The sequence below is a fragment of the Condylostylus longicornis genome, unplaced genomic scaffold (assembly GCF_029603195.1).
Source record: "Condylostylus longicornis isolate FDR11 unplaced genomic scaffold, ASM2960319v2 ptg000034l, whole genome shotgun sequence".
Classification (NCBI taxonomy): domain Eukaryota; kingdom Metazoa; phylum Arthropoda; class Insecta; order Diptera; family Dolichopodidae; genus Condylostylus; species Condylostylus longicornis.
Window position 1 is genome coordinate 667,837 of NW_026578003.1, and position 15,965 is coordinate 683,801.

A 15,965-nucleotide genomic window follows, 5' to 3' on the forward strand; every position below is an offset into this window, starting at 1 on the left:
GTGACTGTCAAGCGTTTTTACAGCATCAAGAACGATCGCACAGAATTTTCAATAAAAGCGTAATTTTTTATGACATATCAGTAAATTTGTCTTGTTCTCGGCAAGTTTCATAAAGAAATAGTTTAATTTTAAAAATTAACATTATGTGAATAATAATTTTACAAATTAATATTATTCACATAGATACTATATAAATTATATACAAAATTATGTAAAAAAACTTAGCAATAACGTTGTAAAGCATTGAATACTTGATTTTAAAAGGTAGGCTGTCAGTTCGTATGAAAATACCATTCAGCCCATTTGGCTTCAATGGGCTGAATGGTGATTTTGTGGGAAGTGACCGTCAACCTTCTTTATGCTGCGAAACAATCATGTCGATTTGTAAATTAAAGCGTCAGAAAAAAATGAAAAATCATTGTTATAATTATAAACATAGTAAATTTCTGAACGTAACCTAATTTTTTGAAAACTCTATCGATGCTTGCTCAAGTATTCCATAATTTATGATTTGACTTTTGAAATTTATTTTATTTTATTCGTGATTTGTGAATTATAAAGTTGTGAACAAAGAAAGATTAGTGAAAAATAACAAAAGGAAGTATTGCAAAAAAAAAATTTGAAAGAGATAGTCAAATTAGAAAAAATATGAAGAAAATTCTAGTATTTAGTTTTATTATAGGACTTGTTTGCTTTGGTAAGTATCTTAAATTATATTTTAAATTTTATTAAAGAAAGTGCCTTAACATTTATCCAAATTTATTATGAACATAATAATATGTAGGCAAGTATGTATGTACATATGTATCTAGTGCCTAAATGATATATTAACATCATGAATATGCAAATTTAAAATTTCAATGCGTAGTTAACTTTATTCTAAAAATAATAATTATTTTCAAAAGCAAATATACCAAAAAAAAAAAACCTTTGTTAAATTAATAAAAAAATGGGATGATATGTTTAAGTACAGTCTCATTATAAAACTTAAAATGAAGTTGAATTTTATCTCGAAAAAATTGATGTGTATGCAAATAAAAATGTGAATTTTTTTTGTTTTATAATTTCTTATAACTAGCTGACTATGACTAAAAATACAGTGTTTTTTCCAAACAAAAGATAAGAATAAAATATGCAGCGCTTCGATAAACAAAATACCAATTCAGATGAATCATTAAAGTTTTGGAAATATTATATTACATATTTGTATTTTTATTAAAAAAAAAATCGCCAGCAATGTCTTTATTTACATATTAGTAGCTTACGCCGTTTCATTAAAAGAATGAATTTATTTTCTTTTCATTTTTTAAAGATTGATGGTTGGTCAAGAAATTTTATATTCGATTATTATGAAAATAGAAAGTTATACGAATTTTCGATTAATATTTCCTGAATATTCTCTTGTCTTGTTTTAGTTAGTTATACATACAGTGTATATCTGTCTTAATTCTGTTTTATTAAGATTTAATTAGGTGCCAATGTAAGTACATATAAATTGTTAAAAAATAGTCCTTTGACCAAGTATATTAATAAAAAAACAAATGATGTTTTAGGTGTACCTATCCATATATGTATATGTTTCGGTAAACTTATAGATTTTTCCTGTACTCTCATGTATTTTCTGCAGTACAAAATATGCAGTACAAACTATGTGAGTTTGTATGTACCTAAAATACGTCCCACATACAAAAAATTAATGCTTGTTTTTTGAAATTAAAAATGCTGCATGTTTGTTTTAAATGCCAATGCCTTTTGAAATACAAACATTGGTTTTTTTAAAAGATAAGAAAAATAATGAAAATAAGTGCTTATCAGAAGTTTTACATTCTCTTTATACATATTTAAATATTCATATGATCTCTTTATTTTTGTTTTTTCCTTAATTGTTCAAGGAATTTAGAAAAATTAGGTTAGATTCTAAATAGTTTTGGAATAAAAAACTGTAAATCGATAGAATTTAATAAAAGCTTATATTTCAATATACTCGAAACATATCAAAATGTTAGAAAGTTATGTAGATTTGCACATTGGTACAATAGCTATAATACTCTTACAATAATGGGTCAATTATTTCAACACTAATTTTAAAAATTGCCTATAAAAATTACAAAAATTTAGCATTGTTTTCATAGAACATTATTGCTACGACATTAAAAGATAAATATAATCTTTTTCAATATTTAAAAGGGCCGATTTGAAAATTTACAAAAAGCTGTCAAAAAAGCCATATCAGTTATTATAAAGCATTAACGGGATTGCACAAAGAAAAGAAATTGGAGCTTGCATTCAATTTCAATTATTAATTAGAAAATGCTCCAAAACTTTATGCTCGGGTTTGTGGCAAATATCGTAACTGAATTCAGTAATTGCAATTGCAATTAACATTTACAATAGTAGGAGAAAGAAAGGCAGTTCAAATTTGTATAGCCAACGCTATGAAAAAAAAAAAATCGATAACGTACATATTTTGAAGAAATTTTTTTTTTTTGTACTCCCTACCTATCTACCTATTAGTGTTTGCGTAAGAAAAATAACCTCCACCTGCTTATACTGAAAAATTATTTTCACAATTTTGAATTTACATTTTTTCCTTACCTTGCTTCTGTTGTTTTATATACGAAACTACGACAAAGAAGATTAATATTTTGATAATTTTATTTTAAATTGCAAATAATAAATATATGTATTTGTATGTAATATAATTATATATTTATAAATATTATTCCGTAATATGGTGTAATGAAGAAAAATGTAAAATTTCTTCTGTAAAAAACATATTTTTTGCAATAAAGTAAAAAGAATACAGTGCACGTCATTTTTAGTCTTCGGAATAATCATTATCACATTCAGTTGCATAATTTTACGAAGCTTTGTTTACAAATCCAATATTTAACTTTAATGTAGACAAAAAAATTATTTGAATTTCTACAGAAAACAGGGTCTTATTACCTTTAGAAAACGAAAATAAGTAGAAAAATTGTGATTTTATTATAAAAAATAATAGAGGTACAGACGTGTACGCTTTCGTAGTTGGTAAATTTTGTAGATAAGCAACAATATTTGCTTATATAAATGCAGATAACAAATTTTATTTTAAATTAAATTTAAAATATGAATTTGATAAAAAAAAAAATCCAAAAAAATCATTGTACTGAAGCCCTCCATAATGTAGTAATAAATTAGGATGTAAAAGTATCACCCTCTCAAATGGGACAGTAATATTATCTATTCGGACAGGATTTAATTCTTTTTTAATTATTCTTACTCTTAATTTACTTAGTATGCGATGTGCTTATACGTTGTGAATTTAAACCAAAAATTATTTGCATTCTTTATAGACATTAATGTGTGCATAGATAAGTCTGTAGAAAACACACTTATAAATAAAATTTGTATAAAAATACACACTTATAAATAAAATAGCTGAACTCGATTTTGAGAAAAAAATACACAGATGGAAGGATGCACCAATCCTAAATAGCATTAGCAATTTCATCCCGCCTTCTACTGTAATATATTCGCAAGAAGAAAGTGAAGTTTATAAACCTTATCACCAATTTCTTAGCTAAATATCTTAAAATATGTACTTATTGTCATTTAAAAATGCATTAAATCATTTTAATCTTACTAATTGAAATTAATAAGAAATAAATAAATTAATAACAATTTGCAAGTTCAAGACCTTTTCCAAATTAAATCGTAATTTCAATTCTTTTTCCGAAAAAAATTCACTTAAATTTTTATTTCACTTACGTCTGTATCTCAAAATTTCCAAGAGAGAAAGTGAAAAAATGAAAAAAATATCATAATGAATAAGAACTTTATTTCTACAGTTATCATTAGAAACTATTCTTGATTGCATTCCTTTTTAAGAACTTCTAAATATAAATAAATTTTAGATGAAAAATTTTTGCTTTATTTTTTCTTAAAAGCAAGTGCAATTGACACTTCAACTGTCGATACTTTAAAGCAAATCAAAGTAGATGTTGAGGCTGTTCCAAGCGACACATCAATAACATCAGAAGCAAAACCGGCAACAACTTCATCACTTCCTATAACAACAACTGAAATTGTGCCCGATAATGATAAAACCACATCTACTACTACGAGTACAACAACCACTGAAAAAACTACAACTACAACTACAACCACAACCACACCAAAGACAACAACAACAACTACTGCTGAAACGACAACAACTCCTGAAACCACAACAACTCCAAAAACTACAACATCAACAACAACCCCATCTCCAACCCCAACACCAACTCCACCCCCAACACCAGGTCCTACACCATCTCCAACACCGACCCCCAAACCAAAAGAACCTGAAACTTTAACATGGACTACTGATTGTATTATGATACAAATGGCGTCGCAAGTTAATATTAGCTATGTAACAAAAGGTAATTTGCAAACCTTTGCATAATTTTTTTTTACTTACTTTGTTTATTTTACAGAAAATAAAACCACAAATATTATATATAACATTCCAAAGACGGCTAGTGTTTTCGATTATGAGTGCAACAGCAATGGCTCACAGTCAATTCATATGACATGGAACGGTTCTTTACCTTCAGTTCAGAACTCATATAGCTTCATTTTCTTAAAAAATGATAGTCTTTTCTATCTGTACACAATTCAACTAACAATAGACATAACTGATGATATTTATCCAGATGGTAAAATTATAATGAGATATATAGTAAATTTTGAAGCAAAACAATACACATAATAATTTCATTTTGTTTACTCTTTTTCTTTTAGAAAACCGAACTGTCAATTTAGTTCATCAAAGTGGTCCTCAGGTATACACTTTCCGTACACCAGTTGGAATGTCGTATCATTGTACAAGAAAGACAGAATTGGACTTAACACAATCACTAAGTGATACAGAAAGTGCTGGTACCCTAACCATATCAAACGTGCAAATAGAAGCTTACCGTACCGGAGGTTCCAAAAAATTCTCTACGGCTAAAGATTGCGATGCTTCTGATACGCCTGATGCTGTACCTATTGCTGTTGGAGTTTCTTTAGCTGCTTTAATTTTAGTTATTTTGATAACATATTTGTTGGCGCGCAGAAGGGCAAATGCTAGAGGCTATATGTCCTTTTAAGCTAAAATAAAAGAGACAGCGCATAGTAAAAAATGGACAAAATCATAATAAATACATACATAAAAATATAAAATAAAAGCTCTTAATGAAAATAACTATTTCCCGAATAAGTGTTTGAAATCACTTTTGATATTAAATTGCTATTACAAAACATTTTATCATATTGACTTCGTAATTGAAATTTGTTTTAGTTTTAAATCATTACATTTTTTTTTTTTTTTTTACATTTCATCGATTTGTTTTATATTATAGTTATTGTAAATTTTCTTTTCAAAATTGTAACAAAGCTAAATAAGAAAAAAGTTTTTAAACAAAAAAGGCTAGTAATTAGAAAATTCAATCAATTTTTAAAAAGACGTGTAATTGGTATGAGGATGAAATAATGTAATATCAAAATTGTATACATTAATTTCAAATAAAATATTAAATAAACTAATCTAAGTTATTTCAATTTTCGTAATACAAATACATACGTATGCACTATTTAATCGTAATTATTGAAAAATATCAGTTTTTTGTGTTTGACTAGTTTTATTCCAAAATAGTAAAGAGATCTAAATTAAAAGGCCAATATAAACTGCATTAAATTGAAATGTTTCAATTGAAGACTATCGCCACCAGAGCCAAATTTTAATTAAATTGATGTAGTTATATATTTCTTTCTAATCGAAAATTCAGTTAGTATAAAGTTTTATAATTAAATTTTATACATAGAAATTACAAATAAAAATCTGTAATTGGTCCTCCAAATTGATATAATAAAAAATATGATTTGTTTAACCCATATCTTAAAGTTGAAAAATCAAAACTGCAAAAATTACAAAAGTTAAGTAAAGACAAGAGAATTGCTACTATAATTAAAATTCTAAACCATTTTAAAGTTATACAAACGTCGTAAAAATTGTCGTGATTTTAAAATTTTAGTAATGCTGTACTTATATGCAAAAGAGCAATTACAACAGCTAGAGGCTTAACATGATTGTCTAAGCGAATATTTATGATTAGCTAGCTTGAATTTTAAGTGAACGACTGTCGAATAAAATTCTGTGTGACATGCTTGGCGAATGAAAACAAAATATTGTGATTAAACAAACTACTATTACGTTGTTATGTTTACACGATATTATAATACAGTTTTTAATTTCTTACAGAAGAAATCTTGAATCTGACAAATAAAATCATTCACCGGAATTCAGTCTAATCTCTTAGCCATACGCTTTGCCTTCGTATAAGCTTTACTGTTTATTAATAAAGAATCGCAGCAATTTTGAAGTCAGATATTTGAATTTGAAAAAGAGGTTAAAATAAAAAAAAATGTCGAATAATGTGGACATTACAAATGTGCAAGTTTATATTAAAAAAATTTTTAATTTTTCATATAAATTGTACACATGAATACATTCTATTAATTTTTAATTAATTTGAAATATACGGATTCGTTAAAAAAAAGAGTACACAAATGAATTAAAAAATTTTTAGAGAAAAATATTGAGTTCGATTTATTTTTCGATTTTCGATATTATATTCCTCTCCTTATTATATTAGTATTTTTTAATATTTTTAATATTTTTAATATTTTCTTATATTATTCTGATATATGTACATGAATTAAAGAGAATATTTACTAGTAAAATAAAGAAGAATTAATAAGAAAAAACAGAGAATTATAAAAAATTTGTGTGTAGGAATAAGAAGGTACCAAGTTTTTGCTCAATAAAATATTTACAAACCTATACTTATGTGTGGTACATGAAAAATTAAATACAAACAATTAATTAAGCTTTATTTAAATTAAAAAAATTAGTAAAGTGAGTGTATAAATTATTTAAAACTCTTATCAATGAAAAACAAAACTTCCAATAATATTGCAGATAGAGAAAGAAATTAGTTTTTTTTTTGTTTTCTGTTACGAGTATAATTTTTTTGTTTCATATTATTAACAGAATATGATCCCACCAAATTTATTCCAATATTACTTTTTCTTATTTGATTTTCATTTTAATAAGAGATGAGATGAAAACATAAAAAAAGTTAAAAAAGAAAAAAAAAACTTTTATATGCAAGGTGTGAACTTGATAGAATTTTAGTCTTTATTTGGAGGGCTAACAGTGAACTGTGAATATTTTAATATTTAAAATATTAATATTTTTAATTTACATAATTTTACTATTATTATTATTATATAAAATACTTTAAATAAAATTAATTTTTTATTTTAATTAATAATATACTTTTTTAAATGGAGGTAAGTTTATGCAAATTTAATTATTATAATTTTTTATTTTTTTATTTTCATTATTATTTAAATCCATCATATTATTTTTTTTAATAAATTTCTTGAATAAGTGAAAGTGATTTATGCTAATAAGATATTTCATTGACAAGCTATAGCTTCCTATTTTTTTATTGTGAAATAATTTTATCTATTGTCTGAAATTTTAAAATTGTTCTGCTTGAAATATTTAATACTCAAAAATTAATTGTTAGCAAATTATTATTATTGTAATAGTTAAACCCTTCAAAACGAGTATTTTATTTATAATTGAAACGAAAAAATCATGAGCTTTCAATCTTGTTTCGACGTCTAATTAGAAAATTTTTAAAAAAAAAGTGGCACTTATAATATTATAAATAGGAAAACATTATTTATTTTTTTTTCACATGCTACGTTTTGGACTAAATATAATTTTTAAAATAAAATAAGTGAAATTATTTAATAAGTTCATTTTTTATTTTCAATGTTTAACATTAATTCAATGTCAACATTTTTATTGTTACCATAATATCTGAGTATGTAACTATGTATGCATAGACACGTTAAATGATAAGCATATTATCGCATATACATAAGTCAATAGTCCAATTCATTTAATACATAAAAAATGTTGATTTTTATAATATGTAATTTGGGACTGGTTTTATTGATATTCTCATAGCCTATACATAATTGAATTTATATTTTGTGGATGAGTAACATATTTTTTTTAATATTTGCTTTGCAAATAAAAATTCCTATCAAATTAAATATGTATGTACGAGTACATGATATAAAATAAAATTTTTTGTTAAAAAAAAAAGGGCGATAACATACTTAGAAAAGTAAAATTATATTTATACCTAATAGATATTATGGTTTGATATCGTATTGATTCTACAAAAAAAAAAATGCAACTTTTAATAATTTTGTTTACATTTCGAAATTATTGTGCAAACAAAGATGCCATACCAAGCGGCGTTAAAATTTCGTTTTAAAAGAATTCTCGTAATAAGAATAATCTAATCGTAATAAGAATTTGAATTCTTGTAATATTGTTCTTATTAAAATTAAATAAATTAGTTTTTTTTTGAAATAATGTTATTGGTAAAAGCATTATTGTGCATAATTTTAACAATATTTCAAATTTATTGTTGATTTATATACATGTATTACATTTATGTAAGTAATTTTTACTAACAATATTACTTTTATCTTATACTAAAACTACATTATCGAGAAAAGATGAATTTTCATAAGCACTTAATTCTTGATAATGGCTTCCTGTAAAATTGATAAATTGGCATTTATATAAATTTTAACACAAACTTTTTAAACTAATTTAATTCAATATACAATTTATATTAATTAATTAAAATGTATGAAAGTCATATTATAATGATTTCAGTATTTAGTCGTTAATTTACTGTCTTATTGTTTTATATATATACACAAACATGTGCATGTACATAATTTCAATGACATTTTTATGTTTTTGAATAACACATAATTATAACACATAATTGAAAGTCAAATGAAATAAATATAAAAAATAATTAAGAATTTTTTGAAATACATACATAATTTACATTTTTAATATTATAACATAATTTTGAAATGTTATACAAGAAAAATAAATATATACATATGTAAAATATAAGTATGTGGTGTGTATATGTACATATAGTAAATTTTCATTGAATCAACAATGATAACACTATTTACTAATTACAAAAAAAAATATTAATTCAAATTTTATTAAGGTAATTAAAGATTAAATGAAAAAGAAAATTAAATTTTTTGGAAGCATGGAAACACAAAGCTATTAAAATTATCAATTAATAAAAAAAAAATCTAAAATATATTAAAAATAATTTCAAAATAGAAAATATAATCACGCGATTCTTTATTAATAAACAAAGATGATACTATTTTTGTGTATTTTTTAAAATTTCTTGTTTTTCCAAATTGATTATATGCGAAAAACAGCTTCAATATTTTAAAATAATAAATTTTTAATTATTCTAGAATTTAGAAACTCTCATAGTTTTTTTTTTTGTTATACTTGTACAAATAAGAATGTACAGTTGCATTATTTTGTTTTTTTTTTTTTATTAATTAATGGTAATTTCTCTTAGAAGAAGTCGAAGGGCACTTGAATATTAAAATTTTCATCGTAATATAAAAAAAATATTTTATTAATATGTAAATAATTAAAAAATGTATACGTATTAATAAACTGTTATATGAGCAAAATAAAAAGTCCCTTTTTTTATTTTTCTTAATTAACCATTTTTATAATAATTAATACTAATTTACTAATTATTTTATTATAATAATGACAAATTAAGAAATTTTTTTTTTAGATTTTCATTCTAATAAATTATTAAAAAAAAAAAATAATAATAATAATTTAATTCTTATATTTTTAATATTGTTATTGATTAACTATCTTTTTGCCGGGAATTTTAAAAATTATAAAATATTTGCAATACAAAATTGATGCAAAGCTATAAAATATGCTCTAATAGTTTGCTATATATTAATTATTAGAGCAAATATAATAAAACATATTAATTAAAGATGACCTTAAAATGCAAATATTTGAAAAAATAAAAAAAATATATATACAAAATGCTAAATTTTATTTAGAACAGATATAGCACCTTTGATATACATGATAAATTAGGGTACCCTTTATTTTACATATATGTACGATATAGAAATTAAATCATTAGTAAAAAGAAATTTTTTTTAAAAATGATTGCAATGAATTTATTTGCGTAGTCCTTAATATATTTAAATTGTATTTTAATAATATTTTTAAAATATATTCTCAAAATTCATTATGAGTTTATTTAATTAAAAAAAAAAATAATTGAATATGTTTATATTCAATTACTTTGAATATAATCAAATTACTAGTAGTAATTGAACATAAACTGATTTTAATATCACGCTTGTATCTAGCAGTTCAGTGAATTTCGATATTATTTCTTACACATTGATATTTTACTATACATATATTTTGCATGATTGATTTTAGAATCTCAAAAGGATCCCTGATAATTGATATGTATGTCGATCAATTTATTTTCCATCCAAAAATTTGAATATGAAAAACTCGGGTTTTATAATTATTTTTTATTAAATATATAAAATTCATTAAGTAATTATATATATATTTAATATATAATAAATTTTTTAAATAGCAACACAAATTTAAAAAAAAAGATTTAATTATGATGATTAATAATAAATAAAATGGTTTTAAACAATTATTTAAATAAAGTATATAAAAGTATATAAAGAATAAAAATCCAGTTCATTGAAATTTATTATCATTGAAGATGATTTTTTTCTATTTTTTTTTAATTTAAAATTTATATACATATTTTTATAAGGTTTATTGCAAAATCTGTTACAATAATAATTATAGGGCATATGGAATTTTTTTTTTAACAAAAAAAAACTAGAAATTTCTAGTTAACTGAAACTGATTTTCAATATGTATGTGAATAATTCAAATAGGTTATCAGTTAAAGTAAAATTAAAAAAAAGGAATAAAGACAAAATATGTATGCATTTATGTACATAAATATAAAAAAAAATATAATTTAAATTGATTATAAAACAATATTCTTATCAAAAATTTGAAATTGTTTAATATATTTTTAACGAAACCGGTTTTAATCCAGTTTATTAATATTATATTCTTATATTATATATACCTTATTAAATATTTATTATTTTTAAATTTATATATACATATATAGATTAGAAATATTATTTATTTAGTTCAAAACGAAATTCCTTTAATTAATTATAATAAGCGTCTATTTAAATAAAAATTTCGATTTAACACTTTAAATACATACATAATAATTTGTCGTCTTAAACGGGAATACCATTATTATGCTAATTACGAGTATATTTGAACCCTTTATGATGGATGGTTCAATATAAGTAATTCTCTAAGGTAACAAAATAGTGAAAATATTAAAATATTTTTTTTGTTACACTAAATTAAAACTAAACAATTTCTTTACAAATCTGCTTTAAAGAAGAACACGAAAATAATTGTATCCTTTTTTAATTGAATTATTTATACAAAAGATTAATTTGATAATTAAATATTGACCTACATATTATATAAATTCTGTATACACATATTTATTTTTAAATTGACATTTTTTATATAACAATTATTTAATATTTAAATATAAAAGATAACCTTTTACAGTTCAATAATCATTAAACTAGATTTACTAAAAATTTTTAACTAGAAAAAACCGGTTTAGTAAAAAATCAAAAATAAAATAAAATAAAACAACTTAAAGTGTTACGAGTATCAGCATCAATTTAAAAATTCCCTTAAAAAAAAAATTTAATTGTGATTGTCATTATTGTTGTCAAGAATTTTTTTAATAATATCATAAAATTATAAATAATATACACACACATATGTACATACTTATACTAATACATAATTATAATAATTAATAGTTTTATAATTTGCTTTTAGACTAAAATTGCAATTATTGGACAAAGTGTTTTTGCTGCTGATGTTTTAGAATTACTTTTAGAAAAAAAATATATAATTGTTGGTGTTTTTACAATACCAGATAAAAATGGACGAGAAGATACTTTGGCTACAATTGCCAAATTACATAATATACCGGTATTTAAATTTGCAGTCTGGAGGAGAAAAGGTGTAACAATTCCAGAAGTTTTAAAAGAATATCAATCTGTTGGTGCAACTTTAAATATTTTACCATATTGTTCTCAATTTTTACCAATGGAAGTTATTGATGGACCAGAATTAGGAAGTATTGCTTATCATCCATCAATTTTACCAAAACATCGTGGAGCAAGTTCAATTTCATGGACAATTATTGAAGATAATGAATATGCTGGTTTTACAATATTTTGGGCTGACGATGGTCTCGATCATGGACCAATTCTATTACAAAAAAATTGTATATTAGAGCCAACTGATACATTAGATACAATATATAAAAGATTTTTATATCCGCAAGGTGTTAGATCGATGGTTGATGGTAAGAAAAATTATTTTGATTCAATTAAAAGAAAACTAATACGAGTATCTAAAATTAAAAATTTTTATTATTTTAGCTGTTGATATGATTGTTAATGGGAAAGCACCAAAAATTCCACAATTTCATGAAATTGCAACATATGATCCACCAATGTTTAAAGAAGAAAATCAAATTATTAATCTTAATCAATCTGCCAGAAGAATCTGGAATTTTGTAAGAGGTTTAGATTCAGTACCAGGTGCTATAGCTTTTGTTGATGGAACTGATGAAAAAATTCGTCTTTTTGGAGCTAGTTTATATTCTGGTGAAATGATAACCGGATCTCCATTAATGTTAAAGGGTTTAAAGGAACCGGGAATTATACATGAAAATGGTCTGTTGTTAAAAGGAACAGATGATGCATATGTCAATATAAAACGCATCAAGAAAGGAACTAAAATGATAGAAGCTAAAAATTGGTTTAAAACACAAGAAAAACAAATAGAATTAGTTTTGACTGAAGATGAACTACATAAAAAGGAGAATTTAAGAGAAATTTGGAATTCAATTTTAAAATTACCAATTGAGAATGAAACTGATTTCTTTGCAAGCGGGGCCGGATCAATGGATGTTGTTCACTTAATTGAAGAATGTAAAGAAGTTTTAGATATTTCAACACTTGAAAATGAACATCTCTTTATGGCGCCAACATTTGAAGATTTTTTCACAGAAATTGTAAAAATGTTAAGAGCTGGAAATAGCAAAAACGCTGCAAAAACATATTTCGAAGGATTTACTCTTAAGGAGAATAAACGAGAAATACCTGTACCAACACAACTTTTTATTAATGGCCGTTTTGTTGATGCCGAGAATCGAGCTACCTTAGATATTGTTAATCCAGCAACTGAACAAATTTTATGTAAAGTTGCTTGCGCCTCAAAGAAAGACGTTGATAAAGCTATCAAAGCTGCTCATACGGCATTTGAAGGCCCTTGGAAACAGGTTTCAGCCAGACAACGAGGCCAGTTAATGATGAAATTGGCAAATTTGATGGAAGAGCACAAAGAAGAGTTAGCTACAATTGAAGCTGCCGATTCCGGTGCTGTTTATACATTAGCTTTAAAAACACATGTAGGTATGTCAATTGACGTTTGGAAATATTTTGCTGGATGGACTGATAAAATTCATGGTTCTACAATTCCTGTTAACCCAGCTAGACCAAATAACGTTTTAACATACACTAAAAAAGAACCTATCGGGTAAATGATAATATAATAGCGCTTTTTGGAAAAGTATTTTTATTTTTAAAATTATTATTTAAGGGTTGTTGGTCTTATAACACCTTGGAATTATCCTTTGATGATGCTGTCGTGGAAAATGGCTGCTTGTATTGCTGCAGGCAATGTTTGTGTTATAAAACCGGCTCAAGTTTGTCCACTTACAGCACTCAAATTTGCTGAATTATCAGTGAAGGCTGGTTTCCCACCAGGTGTCATTAACATACTCACAGGAAAAGGTATTAAATAATTTTTAATTAGCTAAAGTTCTATGAAAAATTTAATATGTATGTGTATCTGTAAAACCATAGGTAGTGTAGCCGGTCAAGCTATTGCAGATCATCCGTTAGTGAGAAAATTAGGTTTTACAGGGTCTACGTCAGTTGGTCAACAGATTATGACATCATGTGCAACATCGAATATAAAAAAATGTTCTTTAGAATTAGGTGGTAAAAGCCCTTTGGTAATATATGCAGATTGTGATTTAGATAAAGCTATTAAGCATGTAAGTTTCAACATATTTTAGATTAAACAAAATTATAAACAAACAACATTTAATTATTTTTAGGGGGCATCATCAGTTTTCTTCAATAAAGGTGAAAATTGTATAGCAGCTGGTCGTATTTTTGTTGAGGATAGAATTCATGATGAATTTGTTCATCGTATGATTAAATATGTTAAGTCAATGGTTATTGGAGATCCATTTAATCGTGCTACAAATCATGGACCACAAAATCATCGTTCACATTTCGAGAAATTAATTGAATATTGTGAAATTGGTATTAAGGAAGGAGCAAAATTAGTTTATGGTGGTGGACCAGTACCAAACACAAAAGGATTTTATTTTCAACCAACAATATTTACAGATGTTGAGGATCATATGTTTGTTGCCAAAGAGGAATCTTTCGGTCCTATTATGATCATTTCGAAATTTAACTCAAGTGATGTAGATTTGGCAAAACGTTTTAATAATACTGAATATGGATTGGCTAGCGGTGTATTTACAAATAACATAAGTAAAGCATTAAAATTTGCTGATACTGTTGAAGCTGGAACAGTTTTTATTAATGTTTACAATAAAACAGATGTTGCTGCACCGTTTGGTGGTTTTAAACAGAGTGGTTTTGGTAAAGATTTGGGCGAAGAAGCTTTAAATGAATATTTAAAAACAAAATGTGTAACAATTGAATATTAATTTTTCTTTTCTTTTTGCTTCTATAATAATTATTTATTTATAACTAGATTTTTAATATGTGATGTAAGTTCTTTTTTAAATATAATTAAAATTTTTTTATAAAAAAAAAATATATAAAATTTTTTCTTGTTAATTTAAAAAAAAAAAAGAATTCGAACAGGTCAAGATCAAATTTTCGAAGCTATCTATTAATAGTTTTTCAAATTTACGTATGGATGAATTTCATCGAATTTTTTTTCTTTATTAAATTCATATTCACATTTATTAAACAACTCGTTTAAGACAAAGTTTTGATAATGAACCTATTGATAGATTTTGCGCAATACAACGAAAATTGACTAACTTGCTTGTAACAAGTCCATTTTCTATGTTTGATTACTCCAGTTACAGTCTCACTCTACTTATTTCTCTACTCTATAAAAAAACTAACTAAATATCACAAAAGTGAACATTTTCATAACATGGTTGACCTCAAACTAACTTTGTATATTCATTTGACATTATATTGGAAATTATAAGAATATCGGGAAATATTTAAACAAAACCCTTATGGTTTTAATGAATGAAATATAGTCCACCAAACGATTGTTTAAGAAAACAATATTCATTTAGAATCAAATATCAAATTAGTTTAGAGCTTTAAGTTTGTACAAGTAAAAATAAGATATAAATAAGATAAAATAATTAGATATTTCTCTTAAACTTAAAAGTAATAAAAAAAAACCCTAAGTCCCGCTAAAATTACGGATTGAAAATTAAGGTTATTTTTTTTTGTGATAAAGTGTAATATATTTAGGAATTTAGTAAAAACAATTAGACTCAATTAAAAGGTATAAAACTTTTGTATGAAGATTTACTAAAAAATACATATTTTAATGCTTAAGGTAAGTGAGAGCTGGTTGCGGTATTCGAAGGAGAGTAACGCTTTTCCCCTTATTTCTCTTCAGTAATCTACGAAGATAAGTGAGATAAGAAAATTATGTAAACATTTCAATTTGATGGTAATGGCCACATTCATCTATAAATAATAAAAACTACATTTGATTTAGATGTCGTTTTTTTGAGATTTTCCTTTTTTATTTA

The 15,965-nt window shown here is 24.3% G+C and overlaps 3 protein-coding genes across 3 annotated transcripts; all 3 read left to right on the forward strand.

Moving 5' to 3' along the window:
• Positions 1 to 530: 530 nt before the first annotated feature.
• On the forward strand, positions 531 to 5,553 carry LOC129608713 (lysosome-associated membrane glycoprotein 1-like). Its single transcript, XM_055520380.1, has 4 exons — positions 531 to 697; positions 3,933 to 4,406; positions 4,461 to 4,682; positions 4,768 to 5,553. The coding sequence occupies exons 1-4, from the start codon at positions 649 to 651 to the stop codon at positions 5,115 to 5,117; spliced, it is 1,095 nt and encodes a 364-aa protein (XP_055376355.1). The 5' UTR covers positions 531 to 648; the 3' UTR covers positions 5,118 to 5,553.
• A 1,803-nt stretch (positions 5,554 to 7,356) lies between these two features.
• On the forward strand, positions 7,357 to 12,514 carry LOC129608742 (mitochondrial 10-formyltetrahydrofolate dehydrogenase-like). The gene is made up of 2 exons (XM_055520417.1): positions 7,357 to 7,362; positions 11,897 to 12,514. The coding sequence occupies exons 1-2, from the start codon at positions 7,357 to 7,359 to the stop codon at positions 12,512 to 12,514; spliced, it is 624 nt and encodes a 207-aa protein (XP_055376392.1).
• Positions 12,388 to 14,970, forward strand: LOC129608761 (cytosolic 10-formyltetrahydrofolate dehydrogenase-like). The gene is made up of 4 exons (XM_055520460.1): positions 12,388 to 13,669; positions 13,733 to 13,926; positions 13,999 to 14,192; positions 14,256 to 14,970. Exons 1-4 carry the CDS (start codon positions 12,516 to 12,518, stop codon positions 14,880 to 14,882), a joined length of 2,169 nt encoding a protein of 722 aa, XP_055376435.1. The 5' UTR covers positions 12,388 to 12,515; the 3' UTR covers positions 14,883 to 14,970.
• The last annotated feature ends 995 nt before the right edge of the window (positions 14,971 to 15,965 follow it).